This window comes from Ictalurus furcatus, chromosome 3 (genome assembly GCF_023375685.1).
Source record: "Ictalurus furcatus strain D&B chromosome 3, Billie_1.0, whole genome shotgun sequence".
NCBI lineage: Eukaryota > Metazoa > Chordata > Actinopteri > Siluriformes > Ictaluridae > Ictalurus > Ictalurus furcatus.
In genome coordinates, this window is record NC_071257.1 from 13,206,814 (window position 1) to 13,229,039 (window position 22,226).

Genomic DNA, 22,226 nt, shown 5'->3' on the forward strand with positions numbered 1-22,226 from the left:
GCCTTTGTTGTTCCAAATTAAAACTTTGCTCATGGTTGCACTATAACTATTAAAACTGTTTAATCTAACTAGCTATAGAGTATATTAACGCTTCTTATATACAATTAAATAACATAAAAAGCTGTGTGCTCCATTTGCAGACATTTACTTCACCATTTAATCCTTTTAATCCTTTTAGTCTTTGCTGGGTCAGATTTAGCCAGGACATATCTGAGAGTTTAAACCACCGCAGGCATGAAATAGTTACAAAATTACAGTGTATATATGGTCTCTAACTTCCTTACAAACACTAATGATGACAAATGATGGCAATGAATAAGCATGATCCAAATATTTGCAGCATATTTCATGTTTTTCTTGTAAAACCTAAATAAAACAAGGTTTTCATACCGACTGATCATCTTGGATTTAACTGTTACTCTAAAAAAAATTTTATCTCTACCTTATTATATTCAAAACAGTATTGGCTATGACAAAATCCCAGCTATAAAGAGCACATAGAAAACACACAGCAACATTTTTTAATTTAACATCATTCTGAAACAGAACAGAACCATGTGTGTGCATTCATGTCTACAGTAGATGAACTAGAATAATGAACTTGAGTACTGGAAAAACAAACCATTCGAATGTGCATGTCTGAACAATGATGAACAACATGATGATCTTAAGTAATCTTAAGTCTTAAATTCTTTGTACTTAAGTAAGTTACTTTTGTAAGAACAAAGTCTTACAGTGGTACATTCTTCTGGCAATGCTTCCTGTTTTTGCCACCAACTGCAACCTACAATGGTGAAAAGCCTTTGTACACCTAATATTCCTAAAATTCTCTCTCTCTCTCTCTCACACACACACACACACACACACATACACACACACATACATACACACATACATACACAAATATACACAAACAAACAAAACCACTCACATTTACTACATGCACTGGAAGTGGTGGCTGTCTGGGATGTTGGGACGTGCAGTTGTGGTAACAGTAGCCTCCTCCTGAATCCTTCTCGCCATGCCTGAGATGCTCAGGATCTTGAGATTTGTTCTCATCTCCTAGATATGAGGGGTCACAAATGCCCTACTTTCTGCCTTTGACATTAACTCACATTTAAATTTCATATTTATCATAATCTGTCTATTTTCAAGTACTCTTTTCAACCATGTATCACTCCCAGACCAAATTGACCTGAGGACATTATGTGTGTTGTGTATTCAATTTTTTTTCTTGTCAATATTCCTCATGGAAAATAAACCAAGGCCACAGAATTTCAGGTGGAAAAATATTATTTGTCCTAGATTTTTGTCTTTTATTAAAAATGATAAATGTGGCAATTTGACCTGATGAATGCACAATAGTTAAATGTCTTTCATCGTGCCATCTCCATATTTACAAAACTGATTCTTCCACAATTTTGCAAAACTTTAAATATAAACTATTAGCCTTTCATTGTTAACTTTCTTCATTTTAAATTGGTGATAGAGTGCATAATATTAGCTAGTTTTGGGTTCACGTGGCCTGTTTAAACCCTTTTGTGCTGCAAAGGTACTTGTTGGTATAAAACCGCTCTACCAAAGCCAATGAGCCATGCCCACCAGACCTTTCATATATAGGTCTTTATTTTCTGTGTTTCTAGGCTATTTGTATTTAAGTTATTGTACTACCTCCAGTTGGGTTACCTTTAAAATGTAAAACCATGATTTTCCTATCATTTTGTTTTTACATTAAAATCTTTGTATGTGGTAGCCTATGTTATGTTGAGATGCCCTTTGAATAATCAGTGCTCCTGCAAAGTTTTCTTACATTCCCCACAAGAGGGCGATATGTGTACACAATAACGTGAAATGTGACGCTTGAATGGCGCGGACATCTGAATGACAAGATTTGTTGTGACCAGCGCAGCTAGCGAAGTAGCTGCTGCTATTACTACTACTAGGCTACAGTAATAATAATTATTAGTAGTAGTATTTAGTTTTTATTTTTATTATAATCATGGTTGTTCCTGTCTTTGAGCCCAGTTCTCTGAACACGCTATGGAGTAGTAGTTCCTGCCTCCAGATAGAAAGCTTACCTTTCTCGCCGTTTTGAGAGGCCGCTTCCGCCTGACACTTCCGGGTCGCTCGGAACTCTCCATGTGTTAACAACGGAGCTTCTAACGTCGCCTGGTTTCGCGTAAAACAGGACATCTGTTTAAATGGTTTCTTGCTAATAAACTCCTGTCGGATGTCGCCCGTTGTTGGTGCGTCTGAGATTATTTACAGAACGAGTCAATTTCTAAATGGTTTCATGATTGTTGAGCAGGGTCGCGGTAGGAGGCGGTGAGGAGTGTATGGGCGGCGCAGCGGGGCTCCAGCGGGAGCGGTGCTAATTGAGGAGGCCGAGCCAAGCCGAGATGCGCGAATAGAGGGGCCAGGGCACAGTTCATCCCGCCGAGCTCGGTTTTTACACAGAGTGCAGAGCAAAAATAATCTCTCTATTTCTCTCTCTCTCTCTCTCTCACCTTACAGGCCTATAGTCTGCCTAAGATAATTGTTCTACCATAGTGAGTTTCCACACTATTGCAAACGGTGAACGCTTTAAACCCTCGAAATCAATAATATAAAGACGAATAGGTTTAATCAGCTGTATGTACTGAGTGAACTGTGATGGCAACACTAATTTTTCAAGGCGACTTCATGCAGTTCCAAGCGCATCATGCTTTTTTTTTTTTCTTTCCATTGCAAATATTCGTTTTAAATGGCACAGACTCAAGAAAGTATCTGATATTCTGGGTGACAAGAAGAATGTCTTATCTTCTTGAGATCGTGGTGGTCTAATCAATCTGTTCACCCTAGCCTATGCATTTACACGAACAAATGCCCCCCCCCCCATCTTCTTCATCTCGCTCTTCTGTCATCTTCCTTTTATTCTCCTTATCCTATTTTTGCAATTTTTTTCTTCTTCTTCCTTTATTCTTTTCTTATTTTGACTTCTTAATATATTTTAGTTTTGAAGTGCTGATATTGGAATGTTCATGTATGAAAATTTGACATGGTATATGCCTATTGCAGATATGTACTCGTTCAGCATTCATCTCTTAAAATTAAAAAAATTAAAACGCACCTTTACATTTTTATTTGTTTATTATATCAGTTGAGTCATCAGCTACATGGTGATGATTAAGCAAAATCATCACGTGAGTGGCTGTTAAAAGCACAGGTGCTGCAAGCGCTTAAGCTGCCTGTCAGTTCGCTGTGTGCAAGAGGCGCGAGATCAGTGCTCACTAGTTCAGTCCTTTTTGAGAGAGAGAGAGAGAGAGAGAGAGAGAGAGAGAGAGAGAAAGAATGAGAATGCAATTGAGTGAACCAGCTAAAGTTTTTTTTTATGATGGGAATCTGGCCAAATCGATTGTCCCGAATGAAATATTTAGAAATACTTCTAAGTTGGACATACACAACTCAGCCTCATTGGATCCAATTTGTAAATGGTTCCTAATAGCTCTTACAGCTGCACTGCTGATCCCGTATGCTGTATCACAAACAGGTTGTGATCGCGGAATTAGCGCACTAATAGAATTAGCCTACAGTTGTATTTTTAATCCCTCCTGCTTTAAAGCTCGGCGGAGAGTTCAAGACGGGCGCGACTGCAGCTTTGGCGATGTCTGTCTCACGATTCGAGTGATTTTTCTGAGGAGTAATAGTTTTGTCTCATATGTCTCTCGCAAGTGTCTCTCTCACTGGTTACAGGCAAGATGTCCTATAACAATAATAATAATAATAATAATAATAATAATAATAATTATTATTATTATTATTATTATTATTATTATTATTGTTGTTGTTGTTGTTGTTATTATTATGAAAACAAAAATCTGGCATTTTTGGCACATATTTGGCACAGTCTGACAATAATTAATTGGACTAACAATATGCATGGATCTTTTTTAACTAACCTCAAACTAATCTCAGACTAACAACCTTAGGAGACTGAATTAAGTAGGCTAAAGGAATGAAAATGCGTTGTTAGGATTAAAACCGTACCCTGATAGCAAGGTAAACTCGTTACAACTACATCACTCAATAGCCACTGCTAATTCTGTTCGGTTCAACCGCCCCCTCAAAAAAAAACAAAAAAAAACAACAACTAACTGTTCGCTTAATATAGTCTGCTCGTTTCAGTTATTATTATTATTATTATTATTATTATTATTATTATTATTATTATTATTTTGCAGTGCTATATGCGTTTCCGAATTTTAATTTAGTTTTAAACCAATTGGTGGTTGGTAGGGGGATAAAATGGCCAGACAAGTACTAAAATTGTTTGAGTAAAATTAGTTTGTTTTTCTGATAAACAGATATGATAGGACATATTTACGCTATTTTAGGAGACTGCCAAAAATATTTTGGAGTAGCTGAACAAACTCCAAATTTGCCTGTAGGCTAGTTAATAATAAATTCAAATAGAATGGAAAATGTGAAAAAAGTATTTTCAAGTTCGTTCATCTTACTACATAAATAAATGTAACAAACTAATAATTAAATAAATGTAACAAACTTTTTATGCTATATTAATCTATTATTTGTTTATTATTATACGTGTATTTATTAACCATAAGTCATTTATTTATTTGTTTGTTTGTTTGTTTGTTTGTTTGTTTATTGCGTTTAAAGATCCATCCGACAATCTTACTTCGAAGTTTCAAAAATGTTGACCTTTTGAATGGTTAACAAATGTCTTTTGGAAGAGATAGGCTACCTTTTACAGTCTCTGTTACATGCGCAATTCATTAAACACAGTCTTTACAACCTGACACCTCTAGGTGCACAAATATCTTCCTTCTGGAAGCTTGTACTAGAAAGAGGGGACTGAGGTGAGGTTTTTTTTCCTCCTTGCCAGAGTTCTGACTGTCCTGCATCTTATCTCCGCGCGTTCAATCCGGGTCAGGGGGAACTGTGGCTCATTGAGAACTGCATGAATACACACGAATAGAAAAGTTGTGTTCACTTAACCGACGAATTTAGAGGGGGAAAAAACAGGGCAGTGCGATCTTTTCTTACTGCAGCCTGCAGCCCGGTTGGGCTCGTTTGTCTCTGTGCTAGTGAGGTTATGGGAACAGGAGAAATACTCTATTCTGCACGCTTTTTTGCCACACGAATTATTATTAACTATATGCCTACAGACAAACCCAGCCCTTGGGTGGGACAAAAGCATGGTAGTCTATTGTTATTGCACTTGTCTCATATTCGTGTTACAGGCTTAAATGTAACCCCGAGCTCAAACAGCAGCCAGGAGTTTTTAATCAAAGTCTTCTCCGTGAGCCTTACGCATGACTATACATAGCAGTCCCTAAAATATGAAATTACTCATGCTGACATGAGACAAATTACTCTAATCGTTTAATGTTTCTGCTGTCTGTGTGCTGAAAAAAGGCAGTCTATTGTACATCTTTCCCAATAGAAAAAATAACTACTAGACTTTCACATGTCAACTAATTACCATGAAAAGTGTGGGACAAACCAAGCTAATTTTTCATGTGCGCCTTTCATAGGTTATCTTTGTTTGCGTGTAGGACGGCTAATAATATAGAAATGCTCCACAGGTCAATTGAATGAATGAATGAATGAATGAATGAATGGATGGATGGGAAAATGTTAAAACACTCTCGCCATCCGATGTTTCTTCCCAAGTAGAGTCAATTGTTAATAATTTAAAAAAGTTGTTATTATTAATAATAATAATAATAATAATAATAATAATAATAATAATATTGCCCAATTACTTTAATTTAATCTTATGGGGTCAAGGTATTAACGTTTTCCGAGAATGGCAAGTCGTTCTCACTCACTGATTCACTCACTCTCATGCTAGAGATTAAAACGCGTGTGTTTTTTTTTTTGTAAATAATTCACGTGCTGCTGTAAATTCATCTCCTTTTGCATTCAGCGCAAATGTTTGGACTAATAGCAGAGATAGCAATGGTCAGGTGTTTGTGGAAAGTAAATAAAGTGACATTTGGTTGCCTGTTCACATTTACAGCACAGCCTTAACATTTTTGTCAAACTATCCACTGACAAGAAACAATAGGTACAAATGAAAAGAATGTGCGAGGAAATGACCGTTGGAAAATTGTAAGAGAAGACAGGTTATGCTGAGATGTGTAGATATTGTTTGACGTTTTGTTGCAGAGAGAAGCTTTTTGGTGTGTGTGTGTGTGTGTGTGTGTGTGTGTGTGTGTGTGTGTGTGTGTGTTTCCTTCTATAATGTTTTAACTGTTTTTAAGATAAGCCAACTGTATCCCTCTATCCAAATAAAACCTTTATAACAAGTTTTCTTCGTGGATGATATGAGGTGTGAATGGGCTGATAGGGTGAATTGGGCCCGAGGAACACTTTTCTCCCCTTACTGCTTCTCGCTTTTGGATGAAAAGCCCTTTCACTGTGGCCACAATAGGAGATTGGGCCAGAGGAGGAGTCCTTCATAATTAGTCCATTTAATGGTGCGTTTACTTAATTTTTGTATTCATTAGTGACTATGGGCAAAAGGAGAGCGAGTTTTCGTATCCTAAAAGCTTCCCGGTTAGTATTTCATAGACATCCATATGAATTCTTTCGTCCAGAATGTAGATGTTAGTGGAAGACATGCAACCTATAAAGGCTTTTTCAATTAATAACAACGAACGTCTTTGAAACTTGGGAAGTGAATGTTATGTCACTGTGCCTGGCCCTGACAGGCAAGGAAATCAGAAACTTAATTCAGAATTATAAAATGGAATACTGTATTTTAGCTTAGAAATTTATACATTAACATAAACACGCAAGAAAGTAACATTGAATAATTAAGCGCTCGAGGTTAAACATGAAAATTTCCTTTGAACAGTCGATTATATTCCACATCTTCGTTGTTACTCTTCTTTTGCATAAATCTCGACTGAAACCATTGTACTCAATGTATTAAAACAGAGAAACAAAACGTCTAGAGCGCTTAATAATTACGTTCTGACAAATAGTTATGAACACCAATTCAAGAAAAGTAACCAGGAATAGAAAAGACAACGGAGACGTAGAGCAATATTATATACAGCCATATTTCTACACATATATTACAAACTGGGAGAATGATCGCATTATTTAGGATATAGGCATAATTCAATATAAAATCTCGAAATAAAAATAAAAAATCTGATACAGTTCCACATTTGACCAGTACCCCACACAGGCAGTGACAGCAGTGAAAAAAAAGGTGCTTACGACTCAAATGATTGTCTGATGAAACTAAAAGAAGAAGGATTGCATCCTGGCTGCGCTGTGCATTACCACTCGAATTAAAAATAATAATAATTTAAAAAAATAAAATAAAAATATAAAAGACGATGAACACCGGATTCTGGAAATTCCCTCTTCTCGATCATCCTGGCAGAAAACATCGAGTGAAAGGTTATTTCCTGAGTATAAAAAAAAAAAAAAAAAAAAAAAAGCTATAGATATTTCATGCAAGTGGTGGGGGTAGGGGAAAGGCGTGGGTCCCGTTGAAAGCGCTTGGGGGAAAAAAGACGTGCTTTTATATTTTTGTTTTCTTTTTTTCTCTCTCTCTGAATAATTATGGTCCTTTTTGTTTTCCCCGACATTTCATAATGTTTATTCAGGTCCATATTCCCTGCAAATATTTCTCTCTCTTTTATTTGCGTATCATACGTCGCATTCGGAGTCACTGGACGTTACAGAGAGGATGGACGTGGCCATGTCGGCGCGCTCCGTCGCGCTCGATACGCTGGTGGTGGGACTGGCGGCGGTACACGGCGACTCAGCCGAGCTATGCGGAGTGCATTCAGATAGAGAGCGCATGCCGTTCTGTCCTATGGCTTGGTGCTGGAGCCTAGACGGGGAAAAGAGAAAGAATGAGATCTCACCTATGTATGAAATATTTGTTCATAATTATTAACTAAAAGCCAAGTTCAATATCTGTGTATGGGTACCTATAATTTGTAGCTTGAACACCCGTTCAAACTGATTGGATTCTTTAACCAAGTTTGAAACACAGGCCTACAGCAGCTACACTTAGTTGAGCAGACTAGAAGCACACTAATATTAGCCCAGATTAGCCCGACATCGCCTAAACACACTGTTGCCTTTAACTGATCAATACCAAACCTTTAGCTTTCTTCTTCTTTCATTTTGGTTAAAACAAATCCAATTTAAACTCATCTTGCTAACAAAAACAAAAATCCTATATTTGATCACTGCTTATAAATCGCATCTGGTTTATATATTCCTAACAAAATATATTTGCGTCTTGACCTAGTCATTCTACACGTGAATTTAGATATAAATGTTTAAACAGAAGCTGTCCTGTTTAACAATGTTTGTTTAGCAAATAGCTGTTACACAGCCGTAAGCAAATAGCACTGAGATTCACACAAAAGCACCAAAAACAATAAAAACAAAAAAAAGAATGCATTTCTTGTTTTGGTTTTCCAAAAGTGTGCTGTAGATATGGTGTTTCCCTGCTTGTCAAATATATATATATATATATATATATCAAAAAGGATTCATTATATATTAAGCGCAGGTGAAAATGTTATACAATATACACTTTCTTAATAATAACTGTGATTATGACTGACAATGCGAAATGTCTGAACAAAATATATTTGTTTTGCCAGGTATAACTGACCTTGTTCTCTGTAAATGTGTTTACAAAATATTTTTATTTATATATATGCTGTTGAGTCACACAATCTAAGTAAACCACTATGTCAGAAGTAAAACTATATACATATAATTCGTTAGAGCAGACAGCATGACATGAAAATGCTAATCATATTTAAGGTATTGTTGCGACGACTATCGGCTATTAAATAATGACCTTTTAATAAGATTATATTTAAGGGCTGTATTTATATATATATATATATATATATATATATATATATATATATATATATATATATATATATATATATATATATAAAATATAAAATATAAAATGCCTCCTAATAGCATATATATATATATATATATATATATATATATATATATATATATATATATATATATACACACACACACACACACACACACACACACACACATACAAACATTATATATATATATATATATATATATATATATATATATATATATATATATATATATATATATATATATTAGGCTACAGACATGTTAGCCAACAAACAACTGTAAAGGGGATTCTATAATTGTTTATACAATTATAGCTAAGTGTAAATATATGTATTTTTGTGAGAAAATATTGTTCTAATTCTTGAACAAAAATCTTCTATACGAAACAAACCATTTACTACATTTACTACATCATTTTTGTTAGCACTAATATGTATTCATTGGTTTATTTATTTTAAAATTACAACATATTTATTTCTATTATCTGGCTGTCACTTTTTATAATAATTAACACAAATCCTAAATTATTGTAGCACTCTCTAGCTTTTGTATCTTTTAACACAGCGCTGAGCTTCAACTGCTAAATGTCCAGCCTGCTTGCTTACTGCAAGATGACTGCTTTATAAATACAGGCCATTAATACCGCTTTATTTCGCAGTGAAATGAAACTGAAACTTTCACATGTTGTCACTCCAAACGTACCTAAGACATAGAAACGAAGGGTACCTGTTTTTTGCTGCCGCTGCTCTGTCTCTTTGCCTCCGGTTTTTAAACCAGTTTCCGACCTGTGTAGGAGTGAGTCCAGTGGCCTGCGCCAGTTCCCGTTTCTTGCTCGGGTTGGGATACGGGTCCTGCAGGTACCACTCCCGCAACAGACTGCGCGTCCGTTCCTTGAAACAGTGCGTCTTCTGTTCGCCGTCCCAGATGGTTCTGGGCAGCGGAAACTTCTTGCGTACTCTATACTTGTCGACGGGTCCGAGCGGGCGCCCCCGCAGCTTCTCGGCCTCCTGGTAGTGAGCCTCGAGCCACATGGCCTGCAGCTTTCCGTGCGAGTCCTTGGTGAACTTGTGATTTTCCAGTATATGATAGAGGTCGCGGAAGTTACCCGTGTGGAAGGCTACAACAGCACGGGCGCGCAGGATCGACTCGTGTTTGTTAATGGCCTCGCATGCGCCCGGCGCCACCGGCAGCGACCACAGAAAGCGACCCAGTCGCTCGATGTCGCCGGTTTCCTCAAGCGTCTCACAGACGCTCGCCACCTGCTCCGCGGAGAAGTTGAGGGTCGGTAGCTGAAACATGGACAAGTCTTCAGGAGACCGGGCGCTGGGCGCGCTGCTCGCCACGAGCAAGGGCCGATCAGCGAAGTTGGGCAGGAAGAAATGGGAGGGATAGAGCTCTAAAGGAGATCTGAAAACCATGGAAATGACCTGAGAGAGAAAGAAAATTAGCAAAGAAAAAAAAGAGGAACGGACGAGTGCAAGATTGAATGATTCAATAGCTATCGCCTAATGACACCAGCCTCATAATATCTCCCCCTAAAAATCCACGCGTGAGTGTAGCATTGAAATATTTTGTTTCGCTTTTCTATTGGTCTTCTTGGTGTCGTTGTGGGGTTGTCATGGCAGCCCTGCCAATCACTGTCAAGCGTGCCAATCATTAGCCAGTACGTAGTGGCTTTCACCACTTGTGCTGCTCGCGCGGGGGGTGTGTGGGGGGGTTATCAGGAAGTCCGATCTGAACACCGCCCTCCCTCCTGAAGCAGAAGCCGAGGCTCAGCCTATTTGTTGAATGGAATGAGCAATTAGTGGGTGGAATATTATTGCGATCTTAACGAGACTCGTTAAAGCTAAAGAAGATATGTAGTAAAGAGAAGGCAGGGGTGGCGGCTGGTTGGAGGAGGGGGGTGACAGTCGTGCACATGGAATACACATTTAAATGAAGGACTTGAAACGGAGTCTACAACACGGTGCGCGAACACTCAATAGGCTAAATGAACATAATCTCTATACATCTATCGGTATGAATGTCCTTATTTGATTTTTCATGTTTTCTGACAAGTTCATTTTAATGCTTTCTCCTGAACGCGTTATTTTTCAAGTTTGCTAGCTATAAATCTTAACATTTGTTTTCCTTGAAGCCCACAAAAGTAAATTTGGACGTTGTTGTTTTTTTTCTTCCTGACACAGATTTGACTGTCTTCCACGCAGATACAGTTGCTGCTGATGCTAGCTCAGCATCTCTCTGCTGGCTCCAGTGTAGTTTTTTATGCAAAGGCAAAACACCATGCTCTTGCCCCTTGCGTGAACAGGCGAGAAGTACAATGACACTGATACGAAGCACACCGTTAATTCAAATATTTTTCAATATATTCCATTGAAAATGCCGAAATATTCATTTACTTTACTCCACTTTCATATTAGGCTAATATTTCTTTCTTTTTCTTTTTTTTACAGGGTGAGCCGCAGCACCAGTTTTGCCTTTAAACTGGAAATACAATGGAAATTCGCGTTCACTTGACTAACCCCCACTGTAAGAGTCTATTATTAGCCCAAATGAAATAAAGCTTAAAGCTAATTCAAGAATGCAAGTAATTTTTCTTTTTGCATTCCATCACAGATTTTGGAGGAATCTAATGACAGATCATATCCACGCTTAATGCCATTTAGTAATCTGGCAATTTGATTTCCCTGTCAGACCAGTTGTTGTTTATCTGTCAGTGAGATAACACAGATTTAGTCAGATTTGGGTAAGGAAAGGAAAAAGGTAGGTCGTGTTGTTGTTTTACTTTTCTCCAATATCGCATTCGTTTGCTTCCTCCGTCATATGAAACTTCAGTGAAGCAACTCCAAGTACCACTTGAATTGGTCGCTTTGGAAAGCTTCTTGGACTGGAAATAACCTGTATTGAAACGCTGACCGCATATTCCTGCTCTAATCCACTCGCCCGGTCGGCATTTCGAAGAGGGCCCCTGCATGCCGAATACCCTGAAAGGCTAGCGTCTCCAGGTGTTTAACCCGATCACCTTACACGACCACTGAGTTTTACGTTGTTGTTGTTTTTTTTTGTTTGTTTTTTTTTTTGTTGTTTTTTTTTGTAAAGATTACTTGGAAATCTGTGCTTGCAGGCAATACGGAAATTACCAAGGGGGTGACGAAACATAAGGACTGAAATGGGGTGCGCATAAGCCCCTGTTAAATCACTTTATTTAACACGGCCCTTTGTTTACGTTAAGCATGTAATTAACACCCCCAAACAAGTTTATTCACCTGGGCTAATTGTCTGTTTATCCCCGAGCTTCCACTGCTGTAGTCTTTACGATAAGCAGCGGGGGGACTAGCTCCTCAATACCGACGAGCCATTAGCTCTCTCTTTGTTTATTTAATTCCGCACTGCCTCACAGCACAATACGGGCACCCGTTAAACTCCATCGCGTGACTTTACTCAAGAAATAGATTACTTCAGCTCTCAAGCCTTAACTCTAACTAACTAACAACAATAACTTTGTGCTTTTTTTTTTCTTTTTTTTGCGATGACAGAACCAGATGCTTAATGTCTTTCTTTCATGTGTCGTCCCAGCATGACCCACTGGACTTAGCAGAGCCGAAAATAAGGTAAAGAATTTTCAATCCATCTCATTTAGCTCTCTATTTAAACATGGTTTTCATCATATCATTAAAAAGCGTTCCCCAGTCTTTCCTAACGTTGACATGCGCACGGTGATTTGTGCACCGCTAAAACCTACAGCAGTGTGAGCGAGCAGTTAGGAGAAGAATTTCAGGAGCGCGTATCTCCTTCAACTGGTTCAGGTTCTAGTTTAAAACTCTTTTTTTTTTTTTTTTTTGTAGATTTTTGTAGGTCATTGCATGTTTGATCTGGACGGAAACTGCTACGTGGACACAGCAATAGTGGAAACAGTCATCCGTTTTCTGCTCGGCGGAATCGCGGAGAAGCGCGTGATCTATAAGACGTAGGCTATTTATGCTTTTGCATTTAATCTGTTTTGACTTGTTTTGCCGCCTCTTCCTGTCGTCATTTCTTCTTCTCTGCTTTTTTTTTCTCTCTCCCATTCATCACACGTCTCTTAGTCTCTCTCTTTTTCTTCTTTCTTTGCAGCTGCGAAATCCGTGATGCTGTTTTCAGACTATTGTTGCAAGTTTTCTTTCGCGGATCTTCCTCAGTGGACGCTGGTGACGGTGGTCTGTCTCACGTACCCGAGTATGAACATCATCTTTGCATCTCGTAAGTTTCGGAGATAAAGCATTTGACCGATATGCTTCGCAAATAAATAAATAAATAAAATAAAAAAATAAAGGTGTGCGTTTATATCCAGTCCACTGGACTTGATTCAGCTGGTTAAAGAGGCGTCCCATGATAACAAAATGGCATTTTCTTATTACTTTTCAGCTTCCGCCGCGGATACGCTGCATGCGCTCCACTACGAAAAAAAAATCCGGAAAGGGCAAACGCAGCTTGCAGCTTTGTGGGGCCGTCGGGATGGGGCGCAACTACCCCCTTTTTATTTGCTTAGTTGAAAGCTTTGAACTTCCTCTGTTTTGCATCGCCCAGGACCTTTGCATAGCCGTAACCTACAGACGTGATGTGGGGTTTTTGACAATCCGATGAGGCACCATGCACTAATGTGAGTACATACAGTGCTGATACAGCACATGTCCTATAACTTTCGTAAAATACCTTAACTATATTCTAGATATTATAACTAGTCTGAAGCACAAATGCAAAGGGTTGAATTGTGTATGCATTGCATATTTCATGCTTTCTTAGTAGGTCACATAGCTCCGAGGAAGCATCCTATTACACATTTACAAAAAACAAAAAAAAACAAAAAAAAAAACAAATAAATAATTAGCACAGTTTCCTCCTAAAATCGAATTATGTTATTAGATTTTAGGGGGGAAGTGTTCATTGATGATTCTTTAAATGTATATTGTATAATTAGGGTTCTTTAGCTTGTACTTCTACTCAGGTTCTACTTCAAACACTTTCTGACACTTTAAGGGTTTCCCCAGAGGAACAACTAAAGATTTTCTAAGAGTATACAATTCATATACTTTTAACACTTGCTTTTGTCATTCTGTTTTAGACTTCCGTTCTTATTGACAACAAACGTTAAGCTGTTTTGGCAAAGTCCACCTTATTGTTCTGAGAAGGTTTTGTTCTCCATCACCATGTCTTTTTTATGTTGTCCCATTAAGTGGGCATCCTGCTAGGGCTGCAGAATTATACGGGAGCTGTCCAATCAGTGCATCTACACGGCTTGTTAGCGACATTTAATGAGGCTTCTCCGCGCACCGAGAGAATGGCATCTCGATGTTAGATTTACCTTGTGTCAACTCGTTACTTCTAATGAAGGCATTGGAGGATTCGCTGCTGAATGGAACCAGACGGCCGGAGCAGTAGGCCCTCGTCTTCCGAGTTCTCGTGCACCTCTGCCTAGCCAAACTCCATAGCGTGTGTGTATATGTGTGTGTGTGTGTGTGTGTGTGTGTGTGTGTGTGTGTGTGTGTGTCTGTGTGTGTTTTAAGGGGCGATTTTTTCAATACAGTGATCACTCGTATATGGGTCTACATGCGCGGCATCTGCATTTATACCCTGAGAGAACAGATCAGCCACACGGTTAGATATAGTAAGAGCTATGCTGATTGACCTGTATCTATTCCCGCCTGTCCTTGTGATGTGAAATAAAGCCATTACACACCCTCTTATATCCTATTTTACCTCCTAACTTTACCCCATACTCTCTGAAGCCACACACACACACACACACACACACACTCACACACACACAGACACACACACACACACACACACACACACACACACACACACACACACTTTACCACGCTCCGGACGCTTGAAATCAATTATAAATCTTGAGCTTTGCTGGTCATACTTTAATACTAATTATTTTTTTAAGACTGTATAAGCAAATAAATCTGAAATGTGTCACAATTCCCAACTATACAAACTATGAACTAGTCTGTTTGTATTTGCTATTTTGATTGATCATATGAACAATGGTTTGTTTATGGAGCTAGGACTAATTTTGTTAGGATTTTTCCAGCACAGCATGTCATTCATATGGAAATGCAAAGCATTCAGTTTAGATTAGACTATAATTTTATGCAAATCTGAAAATAGATTTTAAAAATCGGCAGTCATTAAGCCTCGGAAATTGATGACGTCATAAGGGTACTTTGACTTTTTATACATTTGTATATGTTAAATATTACATTAAATATCACATTAGGGAATGAAAATAATAATTAAATAATTAAATAATCTAGTATTGTCAGCACTAAATTCATGCACATTAATCGATTTATTCTTTCTTTTAAACATAAGTCACTATGTCAGGCACTAGGCCAAAAAATTAAGACAAATTATTCATTATTGATTTATTGATAATGGTGAGTAGAGATTTACTCTGTTATATTACAAATGGTACACAAATTATTTTTAAAAAATTGATAGGGGAACATTTTGCTGTGATTCTAGAACCTTTAAGAGTTCCCCCAGAGAGACAACTGAAGAACCCTTAAGAGCTCTACATTTTCTAAGAGTGTATAGTTTTTGTAACATATCCTGCATTCTAATAACTAAGTTAAAGGTTGCAAAAAAATACTTTTTTGCTTGCAGGTCAATGCCAGCTCTTGGTGCAGGTGGTGTAATCATCACTGTTCAAGGTGTGTGAGTCGCCGCTTAACGCACAAATAAGATAATGTATGCATTTGCTAATGGCCCTGAGCCTGTGTAGAGAACTTATTACTCGCCACACACACTCTCCAAAATTATTTCTCAGGAATGAATACTCAAAATATGTGCTCATTAGCTCGTTGTAGTATTTTACAACAAATTAATTATACATTAATAGTAAAGTTACATGAACATAAATGTTTATACAATTCCATTAAATAATAATAATAACAAAAACAACAATAATAATACTTATTATTATTATTATTATTATTATTATTATTATTATTATTATTATAATACAAGATTTACATTTTTATATAAACTTTATATGATGTAGTTTTAGGAGTAGTTTACTATCGGTCAAACGTGATGAAACATGTACAGTACAATATGCAAAATTATGTTATTATTATATTAACCTGGGGGGAAAATAGGGAAAAGGCTGTGGCAGTTCTTTGTTTGTATTAGTTTTCACACGAAATTACAATTATGCATTCTTAGTAAAGAGACTGACACTATTTTGTAATACCCACGTGTATTTCGTAACTTTAATTTGTAATCAAGATTTTGTTCTTTGAGCTGTTTATTTAAATTCTCATCAATTTCCACTGCTCAGTTCCACGTCTTTTTTTCTACTGCTAGCAGTAGATTTGTAGATGAGGTTCATGTGTAGCACTGCTTTTTATGCGTTATGTTATGTGCTATGTAAGGGCTAAAGTGAAATAAAAATGGAAATAAAAAATTGGAAAATAAGTAAAATAAATTAAAATAAATTAAGTCACTTTTGTTGATTAGGACACCTCGACGCCTTTGTCTCTGAGGCTGCACTATAGTAGCCTAATTATCCTGACTTATTTACGGGCCCTGGCATGAACCGTCATCCAGTATGTCAGTGATTATTGTTCCAGAGGGACACGGGATTATAGGAACGTGAAAAAAAAGTTTCCAGATTTCATATTACTTATGCAATATATGATTTTTAAAAACAAACATGATAAATAACCTACTACATATGAGGCAAAGACTAATGACTACTCTGTTGCTATTAGTTATAATATTATGTTGACTATAGTAATGGATGAATACATAGGTCGACTGCTCAGGATTTATTATCCTGGTATTTGCATAAATCTGCTACTTACCCATCTTTTCCCCTGACTAGGCCGTTTTGGGGTCTGTCCTAAAACCCTTTCTCAAGACTTACGCTAAATTAATGCTCACAACAGACCACTTCACTTAAAATATTGAACCTGATTACTCACCCTATATTTCCATAAAACTGAATTAGCCCTTGCGCCTATATGTCTCCTCTATTTAATTAAATCAAGGCACACTGTAAGGTAAAACAGGCATTGTCATCGAGTGTAATGTTTATTTTTCACAACTTCTAGGTATGAAACGTCAGATAAACATACATCACATGCAGATGAGTTTATTATGTAAACAGTACATGTCGAATTTAAATTCACCCTCCACCTCTTGTGCATTCTTATCTATTGCTATCTATAGCTCAAACCACAATGAATGAATATGCTGCGTGGACTGAGCTCGTTATGTACGGGTGAGTAACTCCTGTCGGATGGGATATGTGTCTGCTGTAGAGCTGGACTAGAGGAATCGATAGAGAGCGTCTGGAGAACTCCGGTACAGGCGCTGAGTCGCATCGGCCTGACAGCTACAAGCGGAGTAACGCCAGTGAACCTCAACAGGTAGAGCTGTTCCCAAAAGTCATTACCTGTTAGGAAAATATAATACCAGTATGCACAAACGTCGCCCGCATTTAATTTGACCAGCTTTCCATAATGACATACAAAACAACATTTAATGCATAACCTGTAACCTACCTACTGAAAGAAAATGCAATTCCAAGTTAAAGAGAGAGAGAGAGAGAGAGAGAGAGAGAGAGAGAGAAATGATTTACTGTGTATAAAACGAAAAACAATAAGCTGGATATTATGTAGGCCGTAGCTGGCCGTGCACAAAAATTAATGTTTTATTTTCCTTTTCTCATATAACCTTTAAACAGACGTTTGTATGGTCCATACTTCAATGGGCTATTTTAAGATACAGTGCATATCCCTGGTATTCAATGAAACTCGTTATGGTCAGCATCTAGCTTATGTTAAATTCAAGATATTAGACTGCGATGTGCTTGTTTTGCATTGTATTTTTTTTAAACTGGTAAAAAAAAAAAAATAATTTCTAAGTTGTTTTTAGTAGCCTATGTTGTGTACAAATGGAATCTGATTTTATTTTTAGGTAGACAGTTCTATGGGTGGTCTATATGTCTCTGTTTTATTTGTTAGGGCTCTAGATGTAAAGCTATATCGGGATTTCTGTAAAGCGACTTTATTGTGAAAATGCCCAATTGGTAAAAGCGCTTTATGAACAAAATATAATTGAATCGAATTGAAATTGTTTGTATCCTAGACCGGCCTTGTGTAGATTTTTTGCCCCCAAAAAGCATCGCTGCCAAAGATTGTTAACTGTTAGAGCAAGCTTTGACCATTCTCATTCTGAAACTGGGCCCCAAGACTCAAATTACTGAACCAAATTTGCACTTAACTTTGTTGAAATTGGAACTTATAATCAAATGCTAAAAACATTAATAGCAAGTATTTTATGTCTTTTGAGCTTATACATTTTTTCTTTCTTTCTTTCTTTCTTTCTTTCTTATACATTTCAAAAATTAGAGAAGGAAAGTGAGTAAAGGCAGTCTCTACAAAGTTTTGGTAAGCTCACAAAACAAAAGCTCATTTATACGAATGAACTTCTTTACGCAGTTTTCTGATAGTTACCTGGCAAATAAATCTCTATCCTGGCTCAACACGATTTAATTATCATTAGTATTTTCATATAATTAAACGATTAGTGAACAGACGCTGTTTGACAATTATTACAGTCGGTTACAGGAAATTTATCTTATAGGTATCTTATAGGTTAAAATATATCTAGCCTAACAGGAAGTTGAATCACTAATATGATGAACTGGTATATTTGGACAGTATTTGACTATGATGCACTTAAGATAAGTTGAAATAAAATTTAACCCAGGTTAAATAAATTTGATACCCAAGGTCTCTCTCTCTCTCTCTCTCTCTCTCTCTCTCTCTCTCTCTCTCTCCTTTACTTATAGTAGAGGCCTATAAGTGGAAGTTCAAAATTACCTTCGGCTTAATCAGGCAAATTCTGCATAGTCAATGTAGCAAATTTTTATCCTTTAAATCGTTAATGTCCAAAGTAGGCTAGTGCTTATACTCCGTACCTTCGTCAAGTGGCTCATTAAGTGACTCACCATTTCATTACATGGTCGCGTCACATACTGCATAGTGCCCGAAGAAATAATGTACTTGAGTTCATGTAAACCCCATCTAACCCCACCCCTTTCATGTACTTGAATTGGCTAAAGTTGGGTCACACACTTGTGATTGGGAGGGAAAACTATTAAACAAGCTGAATTTTAAAAAATACATATAAAAATATATTTAACTATTTAAAAAAAGGAAAGTTTTTTCAGGACAGTGGTTAAACAACTGGACTAACTACAAGACAGGAAGAAACCGGACAAAGGTTTGTAGTGTACGGTTTGGGGGCCAGCCTGTGTGTGATGCCCTGGTGCATTTGTCTGCTAATAAGTCACACAGAGGTAATGGGAAGTTATTGGGAGCTCGTCTTAAGTTCATGGTTCATGGCGAGGTTAAAGAGACTGTTGATACTGTTGCTTGCTTTCGACATTAAGTCCTCTTCCTTCCTAAAAGAGGATGTGCCCTAGTCACCGTGTACTCATGTTTGTTTTCATAGGTTTATGTCATCAACTCAAACAGGAACACACAATAACATCACAACGTCATAGGTTTTCTCTCTTCTTTTTTTGTAAAACCACACAAGGCCTGTCCTCGAACTTTAGTCAAGTCCTTTGTCTTTGTCTATTTTTAGCACCCTAACCCAGAATATGCAGCGTTTGAGAACTGACTACTTTCATTCATAGGGAAAACCTCTACAGCACATAATGACTATATGTAGATTTTGACTGGCAATGTGTTTGTTAATTCTGACAGTTCTGATCACCTGTAAAATACCACGCCAAAATTTTTATGTTTTACATACTGATATGTGTAATAGATGATATGACCAGCTGCTGCATATATATATATATATATATATATATATATATATATATATATATATATATATATATATATATATATATATATATATACACAGTATGTAAGTCAATAAAATCTGTTGTCTAACTGACAGTGAGTTATTAAAGTCTTTGCCTGTTGGAATGAAAACTGGAACAAAAAGTCTTCTTGGTAGCTTGTCACTAATTAAATGATTTATCTGCTAGCTTTTTCAGAGAGAGAGAGAGAGAGAGAGAGAGAGAGAGAGAGCTATGAGTGGTACTCTTCATTCCCAAACCCAACTCAATGCTCAATGCTACTACGCAATTATTTATTTGTGTGTGTGTGTGTGTGTGTGTGTGTGTGTGTGTGTGTGTGTGTGTGTGCGCGCGCTCTGATCTGTCTGTCTTGATATTGCCTCCATTAGCCTCATTACATCTGTTTATGCACAGCAGCAAGAAGCATTCAAGTCTATTTAGCTGCAGACTAGTTGAGTGTTATCAAAACTCATTCATGTCCTCTCTCTCTCTCCCTCTCTCCCTCTCTCACTCTCCTACCAGGCGTGTTCTTGATTGTACCACACGTCATAGAAGCATTAAGCTTGGTGGATCAGAGATAAACTTTATGTAACAGTATTATAATTTATTTCAATATTTTACAATTTGTGTTGTTCGTGCTGCAGCCAGTTCAGTGCAATTATATTTTTAACTTACCTGACCTAATATTATTGAATTTAATTTTTCATCCTGGTGTTAGTGTGTGTTCAGCATTTGAAATGTGCTGATTCCAGGGTGGTGCATGGTCATTAATTGATGCAAAGCTGATCTTTATAGCTGTAACACCAAAATAACACCAACATACAGCTGCAACACCAATATACAAATCCACAGAAAATCAGTCTACAGTCCTGCTTTTTCTTATAAACTCTTTCTCAAACACAAGCACAACCAAACACATGGTCAAGCCAAGAGGTCTCTTTCCCTCTAAGTTCTGTCATTGGCTGAGCTATAGATGATATCTTTGCATTGTAGTAGTGACCCCAACAGTCGGACACAGAGAAGAATGGATGAACCAAATGTCATTGTTCATTACTACTTCTCTGATTTGTTTGGCTATGGTTTTGCAGTATATTCCCACCCTTCCTATTTCTGAGCTTGTTCCTGCACTGCATAACCTATTCCTACATGATCACAGAGGTGAGTGCACACACTATGAAAAAAGAAATAATGTCTAGGAGAATCATTTTGACAATATTCCACTCAAACAGTTTGTTTTTGGGAAGTCAAGACAAGCAGATAATTTTGCCTTCTGTGGCACTATAAACAAATACGATCTGCATTTCTTACAGTCTCTCATGGTAAATACAACTGACATTGCCTTACTCTGTGGGGGATTGGAATGTGATCTATATAATTCAGAACAAACAGAAGGTAGAGGCAAAATGTAGTGGCCCATAATCCCATATCTGCATTATTATTCCTGAATGAAAAACAAATTCTGTAAAAAAGGATTAGTGGGATGTCATAGAGGAACCAGTTATAAGGACCAAAGTTAATTTGTAACTGTAGCAACTACTGGAAATGGGGATTATCAGAAGTGTGTGGGCTGTCTTTATGGATGTAACTGAAGTGGGGTTGCCCAGGTTACAACCGCATGCATTAAACCATCATAAGGAGCCATACACAGGTCAAAAGCATTTAAGTAGAGCCAGCGGTTTCAGTTTGTCATTGTATGCCAGGTATGTTTTTTTTTTAAAGCATAACATTGGACTTCAACCTGAATACACAAACCACACTTTATCATCATCATTTGATTCAAAGAATGCAGTAAAAAAAAAAAAAAAAAAAAACATAACCTGGTCTTAACCTGGTCATTCTAAGCTGAATGTAAAACCATACTTTATCATCTACACTACTGTAGTAGAAGGTAAAAAATAAATAAAAAAAAATTAATAATAATAATAACATAGTATTCTGTACATTATTTTAATAGAACTTGCATTGGAAAACTTCCCTTTTGTTGGTTTTTGTGTCGATTATGAATGTTGAAATGTTATTTATTTATTTTAATATTTGTACTCTACAGAATACAATTAAAACATAATACTGGTGAATGAGAACAAAGCAGAAATACACCCCTTTAAAATACTCATATATATATGTGCACACATTTCCTAGTAATTATTTTTGATACACCAGCATTGGCTCTAGACAAAAAAATGTGAAAAGTGATTCATTCATTCATCTTCAGTAACCACTTTCCACTTGTTAGAGTCACGGATTCCATAATGGGAGCCCATCCTGGGAACAGTTTGGGACGAGTATGGGGACATACCCTGAACAGGACACCAGTCCATCACAGGGCATCACGCACACACACACATTCACACACTCATTCACACCTAGAGACAATTTAGCAGAATCAATCCATCCATTAGCATGTTTTTAGTATCTGGGAGGAAACCGAAGAACTCGGAGG

At 37.1% G+C, this 22,226-nt stretch overlaps 1 protein-coding gene across 1 annotated transcript; it reads right to left on the bottom strand.

Annotated features, from left to right (window-relative positions):
- Positions 1–6,431: 6,431 nt before the first annotated feature.
- six3a (SIX homeobox 3a) lies at positions 6,432–10,220 on the bottom strand. The gene is made up of 2 exons (XM_053620830.1): positions 9,634–10,220; positions 6,432–7,861 (listed from the first exon to the last, which is right to left on the bottom strand). The coding sequence occupies exons 1-2, from the start codon at positions 10,203–10,205 to the stop codon at positions 7,675–7,677; spliced, it is 759 nt and encodes a 252-aa protein (XP_053476805.1). The 5' UTR covers positions 10,206–10,220; the 3' UTR covers positions 6,432–7,674.
- Between the last annotated feature and the right edge of the window lie 12,006 nt (positions 10,221–22,226).